This window comes from Calliphora vicina, chromosome 5, assembly GCF_958450345.1.
Source record: "Calliphora vicina chromosome 5, idCalVici1.1, whole genome shotgun sequence".
In the NCBI taxonomy this organism is placed as follows: domain Eukaryota; kingdom Metazoa; phylum Arthropoda; class Insecta; order Diptera; family Calliphoridae; genus Calliphora; species Calliphora vicina.
Window position 1 is genome coordinate 25,559,419 of NC_088784.1, and position 18,133 is coordinate 25,577,551.

Below are 18,133 nucleotides of genomic sequence, written 5' to 3' on the forward strand. Positions count from 1 at the left end.
TTTAAAAAATTTAAATTAAAAAAAAAAATTAAAATAATAATTCGAAAAAAAATTTTCCAAAAAATTAAAAAAACAACTGGAAAAAAAATTTCCGTTTACCTAAAAATATTTAAAATTTGTATTTTGAAGTATAATTTAGTGCAGGGTATATAAGATTCGGCACAGCCGAATATAGCTCTCTTATTTGTTTTTATTGCATAATAATAATCTACATAACTGATTATATATGTGGTCAAAATTTGGTGAAATTCTACTTCCACAAAGTGGGTCAAAAGATCAATTGAAATATTACTTTTGTTCTAGATGTCTACTAACACAAAAATTTTAAACTCAATTATTTCGAAATGGCAAACAAAATTATACACTATTGTTTTATTAAGTGGACGATAAGTATTCCTTAATATTTAAGTTATCTATATCTGCAATAATTTAAATTTTAATACCTTTCTTAAATATTTATGGTCCTTCCAACCATATTTACTGAAATATTTGTAGAGTTTATTCAAATTAATTTATTCAAACAATTTTAAATATCAATCAAACAACATTTATGAACCTAATTTAAGACAATTATTATGGCATTTAGAAAAACTCTTCTTTTGGTACTCATATTATATGGTCCTTCGAGGGAGAAACTTTGCAATAGTTTATTTTTGCTCAATTTTAAACAGTTCTTCTGTTATTGAAAGTTCTTTCCTGGTGAAAAAACTTTCGCAGACCATCATTCCGTGAGGGAGATTCGGGTCTTTCCGAAGCAAACAATAATTGGCCATTATAACGATGCAGTTCTCGAATGCTATATGATTTAAAAAACAGTTATTTAACTGACAAACTATTGGTTAACTGACAAACAATTGCTTAACTTAGAAACATTTAACTTATTCAAGCGGAGGACTTCCGATTTTGAGTTTTTTCTTGGAAAAAACTTTCGCTGAGTTGACCATCTTTCCTTATGTGAGATTCGGGTCTATCTGAAGCGAATAATCTATTATCATGAAAACGAAACAGTTCTGTCAAACATGACAACAGTTTTGCTCAACTTAAAACAGTTTCCTGGAGAAAAACTTTCGCTGATTTGCCAATATTTCCCTAAGGAAGATTCAATTGGCATGAGAAACAGTTCTCTAATTATGAATAAAAATTCCCCGGGAGTTTTTTCCCTTTTCTCATTTTACCTACTCAAATTCATTGAATTGGGCTGTATATGGTTTAAAGAACAATTGTTTGGCCGTAACGTAAGTATTAACGTTTTACTTATTCATGTAGAAGACTTCCGATTTTGAGTTCTTTCTTGAAGAAAAACTTTCACTGTGTGATATTCAGATCATTCCGGAGCGAAGAATCATTTGTCATCAGAATGAAACTGTTCAGTAAAAAATGAAAAAGAATATTTTTGCTCAACTCCAAACAGTTCTGCTGTTATTCTAAGTTTTTTGTTGAAGAAAAACTTTCGCCAATCTTTGGCCTTGGAAATAAATGAAAGTTGTATAGAATTATACAGTTTAAACAACAATTGCTTTAACTAAATAACATTTCCCAGAAACATTTAAGTTATTCATATAGCCGACTTAATCCTTAAGATTTTGAGAGAAAAAGATCTGAACAAAATATGGCCTTATTAATTAAACAACTCAATGTCTGGCATGTCCTTTATAAAAATTTACATTTCTATCAATTGACAATATTTTTTTCAAAGTGCCTTTTTAGAGCTTTAAATGCAATTCTAGGTTTTACAGTATTCGATGTAAGGACATTTCAGCTATTTTATTGCCACAACTATTCGCTGATGTGAGCATCTCTCAAGCCGTGTCTTATCACAAATTTTGACATTGTGCCTTCCGAAAAACTCAAAATTGTTTAGAATTCGAAGTAATGTAGAATAGGGCCCATTATTAACAATTATTGAGCCTAATATAACATTTCTACGATTAATTCCGAATGACCTCTGCCTGACTTTTGGATCTCTCGAGCTCTCTTATCTTGTCACAAACTCGCTCATTGTGCCTTCATTATGTTTTATACTACAATTGTAATAAAATTAACATATTTTTAATACTTTTTTATCTTAATTGTTAACAAATTAAATTGTTGCAATAAAAATTCATTAAAAATTAAAATTGTGACTTAATAATAAACATTTATATTCAAGACTATTCGCATTTCGTTTAGGGGATAATGCAACTCTTAATAATTCTTAAACATATGGTAAAAGAGAGATCAAGAATAATCCTCCTTAATTTTATAGAGTTTTTGTTGTGACCTTTGAGGCCACTTGGTAATTCGATTCGAAAGAGTCAGTATTCATTAAATTGATTTAAATTTTGAAAAATGTTCAAAGTTTAATAGAATTTAAAAGTCACAAACCTTCGAAACTACAGCGTAATTCTCTCCAAAGTAAACATTTTTCGAATTTAAACAAATCATAATTAATAGTTTGTTTAAATTCGAACATAGCTGAAATGAATTACAGAGCAGCGGTCAATCACACGACAGGCTGTTCTACACACCGAAATGACCGGAGTGCACTCGGCCAAGTGCTGTCAACTCTGCAGCCACTGCTGCCACAACAACAGAGCTGCGACCGAATTAGTGATCGAATGAGTTTTTGTATCGAAAAATAATTTCCATATGAAAATTATAATAAAATTTTATAGATTTTTAGCTCGATATAGAATGCAATAGTCTCAAATAAGAACTTTACAATAAATTTTACTCGTAAATCGAGCCCCAGCTTTATATCTTCTATAAAAAATTAATGATTTTTATGGGTGCTCTGGTATTTAGAGTCAAGTTTTTTAAAGCTTTAAGTTTTTTCCTTAAATATTTTTTAGTGTAGTAAAAGAATTTTATCTACAAAGAGATTTAAAAAGTTATTCACAAAGTTTTATACTGCAGTTGTAACTAAAATTTAAAATTTTATGGTTAACAGACTCTAATCAGTATCTAATCTTTAATGGGTAGGTGTTTTAAAAAGCTTTTGATAAACTTTTTTGGCTACATATTTAATTAAAATATATTTAAAACAATAGTCCCTAGTCTAAAATTTAAAGTTTAAATTAGAGGAACTAAAATAAGAGTAAAACCAAACGAGTGTTAGTGAATAATAAGATTTTTTCTTTTATTATATGAGGCCATCAGCGGAAAAGTGGTGTAACTCACAATTTTTATTGGTTGATGTTCTGGTGCATTACATTACCAATATCAATTCAAAAGTGGGGTAAACTATGTTTTGGTATTCAAAAGCAGATGGTGCAGAAAAAATCGTTTTTGCTCAGAGCATAATATAACAAAATAATATAATAAAAGTGGTGTAAATTGAAAATACAACTAAATAAATAGTTTGGTGTTACACCACTTTTGCACTGATAGCTTCATATGTACTTTGAATTTGTAATTTCTGGTTTCTTTTCAAAATTATAACGATTTAATCCTCCGAGATTTAATTGTTATTTATTCAAAGTATATTCTGTAAATACAAAATCAATTTTGCAAGCTTTCACTTGTCTGCGTTTTACTGAACCTGGGAAAACTATAAGCTTAAACTTTAGAACTTGACTTTGAAAATTAAGATCCAATAAAAATCGTTTTAATTTAATATTTAAAATTACAAGCGGTTAACAAAGCATTGGATTGAAAGTAGATTTCTTCACTATATTGAATATTTATTAAGCTCATATTCGTTTTACTAAACAAGCGGTTAACTGAGGTTAAACTATAGAGCTTGAGATTATTATACTATGATCTAATAATCATCTTTTTTTAACTCATTCATCCCTATCGCGAATCAATCACCACTATCGCGAATCAAAATTTCACATGAATTATGTTCCCATTTTTCGTTCATAAACTTTGTTCACGTGAAAAAATTCCCCATGTTGTGAAATTTTTAGATGAAATTTTGTAAACAATAAACAGCTGCTACGAACAAAAGCAACTATTGTGAATGAAAAGTTTAGGGGAATATCGCGATAGCAATTTTCCCTTCGAGGGAAATGAATATTTCATGGGAACATAAACTTCACATGTTTTTCACGATAGGGGTGAATATTTCACATGAAATGTGTTCCCTTTTCCCATTTTTCGTTCATAAACTTTGTTCACGTGAAAAAAATCCCCAACATGGGAAATTTTTAGATGGAATTTTGTAAACAATAAACAGCTGTTACGAACAAAATCAACTATTGTGAATGAAAAGTTCAGGGGAATATCGCGATAGCAATTTTCCCTTCGAGGGAAATGGATATTTCATGGGAACATAAATTTCACATGTTTTTCACGAAAAGGGTGATTAAATTACAACATTATATTGGATTAAAGGTAGATTTGTTGAGCTTTAAAGCCCATCTTAGTTTTACAAAACAAGCGGTTAACTGAGGTTAAACTTTAGAGCTTTAGTTTATTAAACTATAATCTAATAAACATTGTCAGTAGATTTTTTTTACAGTTATGTACATTTAAAGCCAAGAATATTCAATACAATAGAATACAAATAAATAAAAAGAAATTATTAAGCCTTGTGCAATGATATTATTAAAAAGAAGGGGTCAATTATGGATGACAACCGAACTTCAGTAGCGTTGTAAGAGGGTAACCAAAAATTTCTGGTTGCCAATTTTGCAACAGAAAATAGCTGCCAGTTGTCATCTTTAATGTCATTTTGGAAACTGTTAACGCAATAATAGAACTAAAACTGTTCAAGATTTTATCTGCCTCAAGGTAGCAGGTTATTTTTCCTGCTAAGTCCCATTTTCTCAATCTTTGGTTATTTTTTATCATGCCAATATTGACAGTTAGTTTTCATATAAAAATTATATTAATTGTATTTCGTTACTAAAAACGATAATTAGAGATTGACAAAATGGAGCTATGGCTTCATTTCAATTTTAAATTTACCAGTTTTTCTGTTAACAAAAAAATTTTTAAAAGTTCCGCCTTTGCTGATCAATTCCAAACTCTTTCATTTACATATAATTATAACATTACAATTCCACCTACAACTGCTTTAAAATTGATATAAAATATTATTATTATTTTCTTAAACATAATTTGTTAAATATTTTAAATTGTACATAGTTTTTTTTAACTTAGTTTTTCTTAAAATTTTTTGTAAAACAATTTTTCCATTATTTTATATAAACGCATATAAATATTTAATAACCAACTTTGTTTTTTTATTTTATAAATATTTATTATAAACATTTTATTATTATGATTTCTCTCAAGGATTTTAAATGGTTTTTTGCTTGTTATATAGATTTTTATTTAGAAAAAGAAAAACTACTTTTTATTATAAATATATTATTTTGCATATAAAATAAAGAAATACACAATTAAGTTTATTAAAAGAAAAAGAAAAAATAAAGAAAATAAATAGTATTATTACCAATAAACTTAAATAAATAAATAATAAAAACAAGTCAAATAAAATAAAAGTAAAACACTACATTATACTATTTACATACTTGCATATATAAATATAAATATATATATTTATGATCTAACTATATATAACAATAATTATTTAAAAAACCCCAATATAAAAAATAAAATAAATAAATAAATGTTTATTTCAAACCAGAAAACCCTTTCAAACATTGAAAAACTCGTATGTGTAGCATTAGTAAAATGAATAAAATAAAAAAAAATACTAAATTAATTCGAATATTATTAAATAGACCAGTGAACAAACAAAACAAATTAAATGAAAATTGTATAATCATTATAATTAATTAAATAAATGAATAAATAAATATATTGAGAAATATACACAAAAATAACAACTTGAACAAAAAAACCAACCAACACAAAACTTTAATATTTGACTTTATTCAACAAAATGGATGTTTAAAATTCTATATAAAAATCGATAATAATGATATCTACATATTAATTTATTGAAAATTATTTCAACAAAATAAAAAAAGATGAAGGAATAAAAATTGGAATTTGTTTTAAGCAAAATTTGTTGATTTTGTATGTTATTTTTAGGAAATTTTGAAATTTCAAACATTTTTTGCAAAAGTGCATCTTTTTATATGATTCACCATGAGTGGCAAGTTAGTTATTCCGTATGTAATTTCCACATTTTTCATTTGCCACCCAATAAATTATATATATATTCTGAGTCGTTGTTGATAGCGACGTCGATATAGCCACGTCTGTCTGTTTGTTGTTCCTACCAGATACTTTTTATTTTGAAATTTCAAGTGGGCGTGGCACTTCCCATACAAAGTAAATAGTTATTATAGAATATCAGCAGACCTATAAATGTGACAGTCTTCAAAATTTATACGAATCAATTTCATATCAGTGCTTGAAGTCTAACTAAAAATGGGACGGATCCGAACAGGGGATGTGGCAAATAGTTATTTTCGAATATCTTAAGTACTATAATCGTAAATGTATCTAAACTTTGTATGAATCAATTTCGGGATTGGATTATTGGGCGTGGTACCTATCATAAATAATTATTTTCGAATAACTGGAATACTATAATTGTGAATGTCTTCAAACTTTAGATGAATCAATTTAATATCACGACAGAAGTTTACCCAAAAATGGAATGGATCCGAACTATAATTGCGAGCTTCTTTAAACTTTGTTCGAATAGCTCTCTTATCATTTTACATAGTTTTGAAAATCAACTGGATTGGATTAGTGGGCGTGGCACCTCCCTCTAGGGCAGTTCTTTGTAAGAAAAATATAACAATTATTGGTACCTATTATAAATAAACAACTTAAACGCACCAAATAATGTTATTATTAGTGATTAATATTAAGATATACCCAGCAACAACTTGCTAATGATTTGTAATGTCTACTAAATACTAAATGCTTTACTTAGAAGTAGGCGAATAATGACTTATTTAATATCTATTACATAACTGCTGTTTTCACTGATAAAATCATTATAAGAAGTTCTGGTAAGTACTTGCATTCAATGATTTAAAATTCACAATCAGCCCAATTTTGAATAAAAAATTCCCCGGGAGTTTTTTCCCATTGAATTTGAATAGGAAAAATAGGGAAAAAAACTCCCTGGGAATTTTTATTCATAATTGGGCTGAATATGTATTAGCATTTTAACTCTTTATTTGTAATGAAGTTTTTGCTGGGTATATTAGACTATAAATTGACATCTCCATTTGCCTGATTGCAGTTTATAATTTTGAATAAATAATATAGCAGTTTCTTAATGTGGTCTAAGTATTAATGATTAAACTTCAAAACTATAAACATACTCTGAATTTGCAACGCTTTTTATAACTAAGTTCTCTAAGCCAGCTTGGTCTATTTTTACATCAACTTTGGTTAGTTCGCATCATCGTTCGAATATAAGAATATGTTTATAAAAAAAATAGAGTTTACGTGATTTTATTTATAGTAATTTATAACTCTCATATGGCTACAATATAAAGAAACCGGTAAAAACATCTACGTCTTTCCTGGCCTGGTATTCTAGGTTAAGTTGAAGGATTTAGAAAATATTGCTGAAGTTTGAGTTAAAATCATGTCAAACCTATATATTATATCAGATCTATAGACAACTATGTTTCAATTAAGTTTTCTGTAAACTATCAAATAAATGCCAAAAGAATTTCTTTGTGAGTATGGTCAATGTTATTAAAAAATGTCTACTAATTTAAAGAAACCTATATTTATAAGTCTCTATCATTTTCTGAATCTTTCTGCAGGCATTCGGTTCTGAGTCGTTTGTAAGTTGTAATAAATGTGAATTAAATTTCCATGTGAGTATGATTCATGAAATAAAACTTAAAAGATAAAAATAAGTTGTTCTAATTACATTGGAATCATGATCTGGTGATCTTCTGAGCAATAGTTTATATATGTATTCACAGGCTGTAGCAATTAAACTGTTGCTAGGCTAATTTTGACATGAAAATAAGTATTTATGTACATGCGGGTAAGTTGAAAAAGAAAGAAAATATTGTCGTCTAACCACTTAGTGGCCACTAGAACCCAAGCACCCATCTTATGAGGTTTTCCACTCGGATTTCTTTTATAAAAAACTCAGGTGGATATACAATAGTTAATGAATGGGTCATTCCATAGCGATTAGGCCCAGTTTGCATTTTTACTCCCTCGATTTAAAAGAAAGTCTTTCACTTCAGAATAACTCTCTGGCCCACAGTTATACACAAGATTTTCTATAGAAAATGTAAATAGAAAAATACTGTTATACACAAGATCTGCTATAGAAAATACAGTTATATACAAGATTTTCTATAGAAAATACAGATATAAACAGGATTTTCTATAGATAATACTGTTATACACAAGAATTTCTATATAAAATACTGTTATACACATGATTTTCTAAATAAAATACTTCTATACATAACATTTTCTATAGAAAATACTGTTATACTCAATATTTTCTTTAGAAAAATACAGTTTTACACCAGATGATTCTAGAGAATATTTTGTTATACACAAGATTTGCTATAGAAAATACTGTTATACTTAAATACAGTTATACATAACATTTTCTATAGAAAATACACAAGATTTTCTACAAATTTTAAAAATACATACACAAGATTTTCTATAGAAAAACACTGTTATACTCCAGGTTTTCTATAGAAAAACACTGTTATACTCCAGGTTTTCTATAGAAAAACACTGTTATACTCCAGGTTTTCTAAAGAAAATACTGTTATAGACCAGATGATTCTAGAGAAAATTCTGTTATACTAAAGATTTTCGATATAAAATATTGTTAAACAGAAGATTTTGTATAAAATTGAAAATTGTTTTAAAGTATCAACTGAGTCTTGGGAGTGCCATGGTACTTTTCAATATGAAATAGTATCAATAAAATTACGATCGTATCAGCTTTGTCATTCCTATTTAGCTATATAGCGTTACGTTTGTTCTTTTTAAAATCGGTGATTTAATTCCTTTAAATAATTCGTATTCTTTTAATTGTAAATAAAAGCGTTAGTAGTTTAAAAATTGTAACAACACTTTATTAATTTAAATTAACACAACAATTTAAATTAACAAGAGTACACTGGAATACACTGTTAATTATAACAGCGCCTATGATATATTGACTCACTCATAACCCGTTGTTACAGCGCCATGTTCGAGAAGTCTCATTAACAATCTAAAGGAAAAAACTCGAGTGTTCTATTTCTACAATGAGAGAGCGCTTTTAAAGCTGCTTTACTGTTAATTTTGTCATACTTCTAAACAATGTTAACCCTCTAACCGGACAATTTTATTTTGAGGTAAAAAAATATACCAGGTTATTGTTTGAATAAAAAAAAATACGTTGGAATAAAAAAAAACAAAAGACAAGTGCACGTTCATATTTATCACAATAAGTAAATGGTTTGTCTCTTTACACATATTTACCATTATAACGGATGAAATAAGAAAATAAAGCAGCATTACATACATTTAATATACCCCGCCTAAAGGCAGCCTTTCCGGTTAGAGGGTTAATAACAGCGTGTTATCAACATTGTTGACAGATACAAGTTTCTACTGATGGAAATGTTTATAAACATGATGAATGTAGCAAGCAGCCGTTACAGACGGTTAAATTCCAATTGATAATGCAATTTCATAATAATAGCTTTTAATTGAAATAATAATTAAAAACTGTATAAGTTTTTGCAAGAATTTTTGGAAATTCATTTACTATATCTCGAAATTGGGTAATTTTTAAAGGGAATAAGGGGCTAAAGAAAAACTATCAAAACGTGTAATAGACAAACAAATTACTCATAGTTTTAGAAAACTTTTTTATGTTTGTAATCACGTTTACAGGAAACACTTATTTAATTGTAGTTTAAAACAAATAAAACCTTTAAACTGAGGGCTTTGCTTAAAATTTTAATAGTTTCCGAAATACAAAAACTTCCTTGTAACTGAAGCACTGAATAATATTTCTACTAAATTCAAAACTGTAATTAATACTTGTATATTTTATATAAATGTACATACCACGATTCTCTTACGAATCACTCAAAATTGATCCTCGCTAAATTTTACGGCTACCGTCCTTAACAAAAGATTTCATTAAACTTAGTTACATAAATTATCAATATAATTTTAAAAGACAATAAAATACAAAAAATAAAACATAGTTAAGTGTAATTATTAATACAAAAAAAAAACAATTTTAGCAAACTTTTTACTTCAATTTTTTTTTAACACAAATTTACAAATTTTGCTTAGACAAATTTTTAAATAATCTATATATAAAGTATACAAAATATTTAACTTAATTTATATAAAAAAAATTATATGTATTTATGTGTATGAATTTATTATTATTTATTGTATAAAAAAGAAACTTAAACTTTAATGCGCTTTCAATGCAAACCATTTATATTTTACAAGAAAATTAAAAGCTAAATAAAAAGCTCAATTTAATATGAATATGAAAAGAGAATGATAATTTTTGAGGTTAAACATTTGTTTGATTTGTTGCAGTTTATTTTTTTATAAATTAAATTAAGCTTTAAAGTTGTATAAAGTATAAGTTTGCTTGCCAAAGTTTTGGTTAAAGCTTTTTTTAATATCTAAGGTTAAAATGATTTGGAAGATAATGAGGAAAGCTTTACTGTGTATAACAGATACTTTTTGGTTAATTTTTTAATAAAAATTTAAAATAATTATACTTTCTTAACTCAAATTCATTTAACCATAATTAAGCTTAGTTTTTGTCCAAAATCTTAAAATATATTTTGCCGTTATGCTTAATTTTCTAAGAAAAAGTGAAGCAACATTGACGAGCTTAAAAGTTAGTAAAGCTTAAATAAAGCTTTAAGCAAAAGTAGCTTTAAAAAGCTATTTTAATGTTATTGAAAGAAAAAAAAGAGAATGTAATAAAGAAAACAAGTTATTAAAAGGGATTTTTTCATTTGTATTTAACAAAAGAATACAAAATGTTAAGAATTCTAGGGGAAAGTAAAACAATTAATTAAAAAGAATTAAAGCAGAGTGTATAAAACAATAAAAAAGATTTATAGTAAAAAGTTAAAGACAGTTAAAGAAGAGAAAAAGCTTTTTTAAGTTTATGCTAGAAAAAAAGTAGTGAAATTTATTTTTTAAAATTTTAGTTTTATTAAAAGAAATATTAAAACAATAAACTGTAAATTAATGAAATTGTATAAAAAACCAATAAATGATTTTACTTTCCTTAAATTAATAACAAAAAAACACAAAATTGACAAACAAGAAACATGAATAAACATGTTTTGCAACAAAAGTGTTAATGGAAGCACTTATTTCAAATAAATTTCAGTTACCTCTACACTGATCTAACAAAATCTCCCAAAAAATAAAGTTTTTAAATAAGCTACAAAATGTGTCTGTAAAATGTTTAAAATAAAATTTATAAATATACAAATATAAGTATTTAAATTAACGGAAATGCGTAAAAGAAAAAGTCTTGTTTAATTTAAGATAAAGATTTATTTGCATATATAAAATATATACTAATTAAATAACTTATTATTTAAAGAATATAAAAGAAATCATTATTAAATGTATTTGTCATCTTCTATTATTATGGTAAAGCAAAAATAAGAAAACTTTAAACCCAAATTAAGACAGAAAAATAAATTATACATGTATTTAAACAAAAATCAATTTAAATTTAAGTATAAATATAAACCATTTAAATTAAAATCTAAACCCCAACACATGAGACAGCATTAAAACATATATTCCAAATCAAACAAATTTAAATTTCTATATTAAATGAAAAAATACATAGAAATATGTAAATTTCTGTCATGTAAACTTCAAGTTTGAATACTTTACATTAACGAGTAATAACTATAAATAAAACTACATATATAAAAGAATAAATAAATATACAGGTGGGCCCCTATCACTAATTCAATAAAGAAATCAATATCCCAAAAGAAAAATTAACTTAAATATAAATTAAATTATAAAAAATACAAAACAATAAAATAATGAAATGGAAATAATTATTTCAATATTTCAAACGGATAACAAGAGAAATTATTAAAGAAAAAGGCTTTAAATAAAAATTGTAAAACAAACAAAACCGAAATTGATGTTTTATTAAGGAAATTAGGCATTTTTAATTGAAGGTATGTATCCAGAGCTGCAAGATAATTTAGAAAAATTCAGCAAAAAATCAGGAATGTTAAAAATTAATAATATTGTTACGTAATCACACTATCAATTTGAATTTAACCGTCTGTAAAGACTGCTTGCAACATTCATCTTGTTTATAAACATTTCCATCAGTAGAAACTGCTACTTATCAAAAATGTTGATAACACGCTGTTATAAACATAGTTTGTAAGTATGGCAACATTAAATGTTAAAGCTGTTTACATTAACATTGAAGCTGCTAAAAGCTGTAGAAAAAAAACATTCTTGTTTTGTCCGTTAGATAATTCATGAAACTACTAGAAGATGACACTGTGTATATATGTAAATAGTAACAGCAAGTTGCAGTTAGTTTAGTTTATTGTATGCACTGTTAGACTTAACATCAACTGTATTACCAGTGTGTTTTTAAAGTATACATATCCATGGTAGGCGTTCATATTATTGAGGTTACGATGATTTTCGTCAAACAACCCGAATGTGAACAAAAGAGCGTAATAGAGCGTAAAAATACACACAATTCATTCAGTTTCTTGATGTTGTTGTGGATATTTTATTTTTTACCCAAAAGAGCACACAAATTAAATGCCTCTTTTTGCGTACCACTGATACATATGTATTAAAAGAGAGTGACTATTTAAATTGTGGTGTAAATTTAAATTAGAAAAAAATCACAGTTTTTAAAAGGTAAAAACTCTATTTATATAAAAATTAATGTATGTCTGTTTATTTGTTTGTTTGTACCTTATAGGAGGCTACACCAATTAACCGATCCTCTTGGAATTTTTACTATATGTTCGTCTATATCTGGAAGGAACAATAGGCAACTTTTTATTTTAAATTTGAAGTGGGCGTGGCTATTACCATACAAAGTAAATAGTTATTATGGAATATCTGGTGAACTGTAATTGTGGAAGCAGCCAAACTTTCCGGGTCTTTGCTGAAAATTTGAAATGATGAGCGTAGCACCACCCATATAAACTAGTTATTTACGAATATCTGGAGAACTATAATTGTAGAAGTCTTCAAACTTTCTATGAATCAAAGTCTTATCACTGAACGGAGTATAGCTAAAAATGGTACAGTAGGTGTGGACCCTCCAATGTAAAGTATATAGTCAATTTTGAACTTTCGCCCTCGTTCTTAAAAATTTTTAGTTCTTGGGTCTAATGATTTTAATAAGAATTGGATAGATCTGCGGAAGGAAACTATGTTTTCTTTAAGAATCATTTTAATAGTGTTGCTCCGGGATGGTAAGCTCGCCATAGCATTCTCTAGAACAAGGAAGAATTCGTCGGCATATGTAAGTGGAGGTTGCTAATAAATAAAACGACATAGAACTAATATTTCAGCAGAGCTTCTTAAAGTTAATTAAAAATGTCAGCTATTCATTACATAAATCCATTCTCAACGTCTAGTTGTTTAGCTTCATACAAAGGGTTTTTTTAAATGGAACTCATTCGTCGTTAAATTAGTTCATAACGGAGTTAATTCATAACAGAACTCATTCAACCTTTTAATGATTAAATTTTTGTTAATTCAAATCTAATAAAAATTGAATTAAAATATTTTTTTTTCATTCAGATTTGATTTTGTTTTGCTTTTATCATTTACAAAATGATTTGAAAAAAAATTCGTTGTGCTTTTGATTACTTTAACAAATCTTTAAAATAACTTCAGCAATACATATGACAATATATGTATTTGTTTCACCAATGACAAACTGTAGTCAATTCATCAAACTTGCACTGATTTTATGCAATCTTTTAAATGATGAAAATGTAAAAATCACGCATGTTTTACTTAAATCGAACTACTTCGTTATCACTTGAACCCATGCTTAAACTACTTCTTTGTCAAGTAATTTTTTGATGGGTACTTACTATGTACACGTGTATGTATATTTATAGCCGTTGAGGAACTAATAGAGGGCCAAGTAGTTTCTGTTCTTTGACACAATAAAAACAACCAGTAGCCGATTTGCTTCCAACTAGTGGGAGAATTTTCTGCATCAAAGGATTACCAGAGTCACCACTTTTGTAAACTTGAAAATTCAATCACAAATCTTAATATTTTCTTACCGATATCTCCTTTTTACAATTTCTCTTTACATATTTAATTTATTTTTAAAAATTCTGTTTTTTTAATTAATTTCAACGTTCTCCTTTCATCCAGAAATGGGCCATTTCATTTCCATTCCACAATTTTATCATTTGCACGTGTTGTTGAACTCTATATCCGTCCAAGGTGATTTAGCAAAACAAACTGAATAAATGACAGCCAATTAGACAGATTTCCCTTCAACAATATGGTCACAATCAACTGTCAAAGTTCGGAAGTCCCTTTACAATGGTTAGTTTACTCGTACAAGTGTTTTGAAAGGGCAAACATCATCAAATAAAATTCAACTAAATATAGTCTTAAATAGAAATAAAAAAAAATCAATTTAAATACATATATTTTATTTAGTGGTTATGTATTTTTCGTCAAATATTGCTGTCTTTCAAATTTAATTCGAACTGCAGGTTAATCATTTACTACGCCTAACCTCCCTTAACACGAAGTCTGGTTATGTGTTAACTAATAGTTAAAGTGACAGTTTTCATACAAAAATTATTTTAACCGAACAGTATAGGTTAGGTTCCATGGGCAGCCACTCTTCAAGCAGCTCACTTGGGTATATTCAAAACTGATCCCATTGTGATTAAATCTTCTATTTATGTAAATTTTTATTTTTTATTTTCTTCATAAATAATTTTCAATCACTTAAAATGTTGTATTATTAATTCATCAAATTATTTCTTTTAAATTGTAATTAATAAAGTAATTTAGAGTATGACGTACAAATAATGTCTTTTTATTTTTTACTGCCTTCTACTGTATTTACACGTTCCTCTACCTTGGCCACCTCCTTGTTGATGGTTTCAAGATTTTGTGCAAATGTTTCCTGTACCGAATGTAAGAGTTCTTTGTTATTGACCAATGAAGTGGTGATGTTGGTTTGTTTCTCTTCGATTTCAGCAATAATTTTAGCGAAATTCATGGCTGTGAAGGGAGAGGAAAGAAAAATATATTAATATTAAATAAAATAGCATTAAATATAAATAATTTAATATTTGTAGTTTACATTTTTAATTGAAAATAGAAATTTTGATATTATTACAAATTTATTCAAAAATAGTAATTATCATTCATTCCTTTCAGAATTATTTCTTTGTAGAATTAATTCCTTATTGAATCATTAAAATTTTTTGGAATTCAAATCCATTCCAAATAGCTTTAAAAATGTATTGAATGATTAAATTTTTCTTCAATATAAATCTACTACAAAAAGGCGTAGGTAATTTTAACATGACTAAATTTCAATATAGTAAAACCGCCAAATTTAAAACTTTCTAAACCTTATTAACCTAAATTAAACCAAACTATCCTTTTTCTCTTACCATATTTATGTAAAGCCTCCAATGCCTGCATTCTTTCAATGATGTCGGGTAAAATTTCAGCCACAGGTTCGGTTCTCTTAGCAATATCATACAGATCAGTAACTTTTTGATCGCGTTTCGCTTCATCAGCTGAACCACTAGATTTTTCCGCTATAGCATCCATTTTCGAGCCCAAAGAACCCAAACGTTCTTCAATGGCATCGATTTTTTCCGGTTGCAACAGAGCCGCTTTTGTGCTTAGCTGGCGTACAGCATCCATAACATTGGTACTTTGAGTTAATGTAGTTAAACGGCTCAACTTTTCCGGTTGGGCACCCACAGCCTGTTCCAATTGATGCAAACGATGTTCCAGCTTGGCTATACGGGCTGAGGCCGCTAAATCAGTGCCGGGAGTGGGTATGGCTGTTAAAACACCTGAGGTTTTATACTCCTCAACTTGATTGATGAGAGCCTTGACCTCTTTATCGGTTTTACTGGGAGCCTGCTCCTTACCCAATACCTGTTCTAGTCTGAGAGAGTCTAAAACCTTTTTGGCAGTGGTTATAACAGTGGCCACAGCATCATAAGATTCTTTTTCTTCTTGCACCAACTTGCGGTCATTTTGCAAAGAAGACACCTCCTCCAGTAATTCATTCATTTCACACTGCAAACGTCTGCACTTTTGCACTGGTGTCTCTCGTTCACCCATACCCACCAATTCAAATTCTCCCGAGGTGGCCTCATAGCCACGGCACAGGCGTCTACCAATGCGATCGGAAAAGTCCACATTTCCCTCTAGGCTGGCGCCATGAAAACGTTTATACGAATCTTTAGTTGAAATATGCAAACGTTCAATGGCCTCATTTTCCGGCTCCTCCTCATAGTAGTCAGAAGTTTCCTGCTCCGCATTGTCGGGCGTCTCATAAACATCGGGTTGGTCATAAGCCTAAAGGTAAAAAAAATACAGGTGTAAAAAATAGAGAAATTTAAGGCTGGTCTTCTTCACAGATGACTAATGAGTTGGTGTTTTCAAGTTAATTGCTTTTTTCACTCATTTACTTACTATGCCTGGCAAATTTTCGAATTTTGGATCGGCCATTATGAGGGGCACTGTTTACGTTTTGTATTAACACAATTTTTAATAAATACTGCTGGCAATTTTCACAAAATAATTGCGTTAAACAAATTTTTTGCCGCAATCAAGAGTGAAAAAAATTTATTTTGTTTGTTTGACGTTTGCGAAAAATATTGGTTGTCTTGTACAACAATAACAACAATGATATGATGTCACTTAAGCAAACAGGGTGATTTAGATATTTAATTATATTTGAAACTACTAGATTATATCTACCAACCGTCAGGGGGTATTTTGTATTTAACGAAGACACAAACCATGTTGTATTATGTATTTTCTGCCACAAATATTAATTTACTTTGAAATTAACCTAACTTTTATATCCACCACCAAAACTATGGTGAGATTGTATTATAACGAACTACTTGTTCATAGAACCAAAAAGTGTTTGCAATAAATGTATGTAGATGGCGAATTTTTTGAATTAATCACTTTTAGGCAGATGCTCCCTTGGCCGGACGCGAACTCCTTTTTCCATCTAAAACATCTCTCGTAGCCGGACAATATTTGTAATGAAAGATTGAGCCAAATTTTACAAGATAGATAAAAAAGCTTTTTCATGTTATTGGCAACGAAGTTTTTTTTTTAAATGTAGGATGTAATAATGGATCATTTAAATTTAATTTCTTTAAAAGAAAAAATGTTAATTAATATCCAAGAAAAAATTTCATAGCGTGATTTTGCAAAAAGTTAATTTTATAAAAAAAAAAAACAAGTAAAAGAGCTAAATTCGGCTGTGTCGAATTTTATATACCCTTCACCAAATTATACTTTAAAATACAAATTTTAAATATTTTTAGGTAAACAAAATAATTTTTTTTTTCAAAATAGTTTTTCAAAATTTTTTTTAATTTCATTTTGAAATTATGAAAAAAAATCGGGTTAAAAAAATGTTTTCCCGATTTTGACCCATTGTAGGTCCAACTTAATTATAGCCTTATATACATCGTTGCAATGGACTTTGAAATATATATCTATTATTAGATATCCTATGACTTAGTAATCAATCCATCGAGAATTCCCGATGTATTTTTCAATACATTTTTTTTAATATATCGGGAATTCTTCCGGCTCTGTTGATATTTAAAATCTAGAAAATCGGCTGAGATATAAAGAAAAAACCGGGACAACCTCGATTTTTGGCCTATTTTTTATCTACATCTGGATTACTAGTCTTAATATAGACAATATGGATATTAGAGTATCCAAAACCGGTGAATCGATTTTTTCATCTTTGTAAACTCCACCGGTTTCGGTTTTTTTAACTTTTCGATTTTTTGACAACCCGGTTTTTGTATGACGGTTAACCGGTTTTAATGAAATATATTTTCTAAAGCTCATTCAAACATATTTATGAAAAACTTTGATACCATTTTTAAAAATATTGATTTATTTTATAGAAAATTAGCATTTGACAACATTTCGTAAAAGATATAAAATAATTGCATAA

General features: G+C 28.0%; 1 protein-coding gene across 1 annotated transcript; it reads right to left on the bottom strand.

Moving 5' to 3' along the window:
• Positions 1 to 14,837: 14,837 nt before the first annotated feature.
• On the bottom strand, positions 14,838 to 16,807 carry DCTN2-p50 (dynactin subunit 2). Its single transcript, XM_065511800.1, has 3 exons — positions 16,612 to 16,807; positions 15,570 to 16,494; positions 14,838 to 15,171 (listed from the first exon to the last, which is right to left on the bottom strand). Exons 1-3 carry the CDS (start codon positions 16,645 to 16,647, stop codon positions 14,984 to 14,986), a joined length of 1,149 nt encoding a protein of 382 aa, XP_065367872.1. The 5' UTR covers positions 16,648 to 16,807; the 3' UTR covers positions 14,838 to 14,983.
• Positions 16,808 to 18,133: the final 1,326 nt, after the last annotated feature.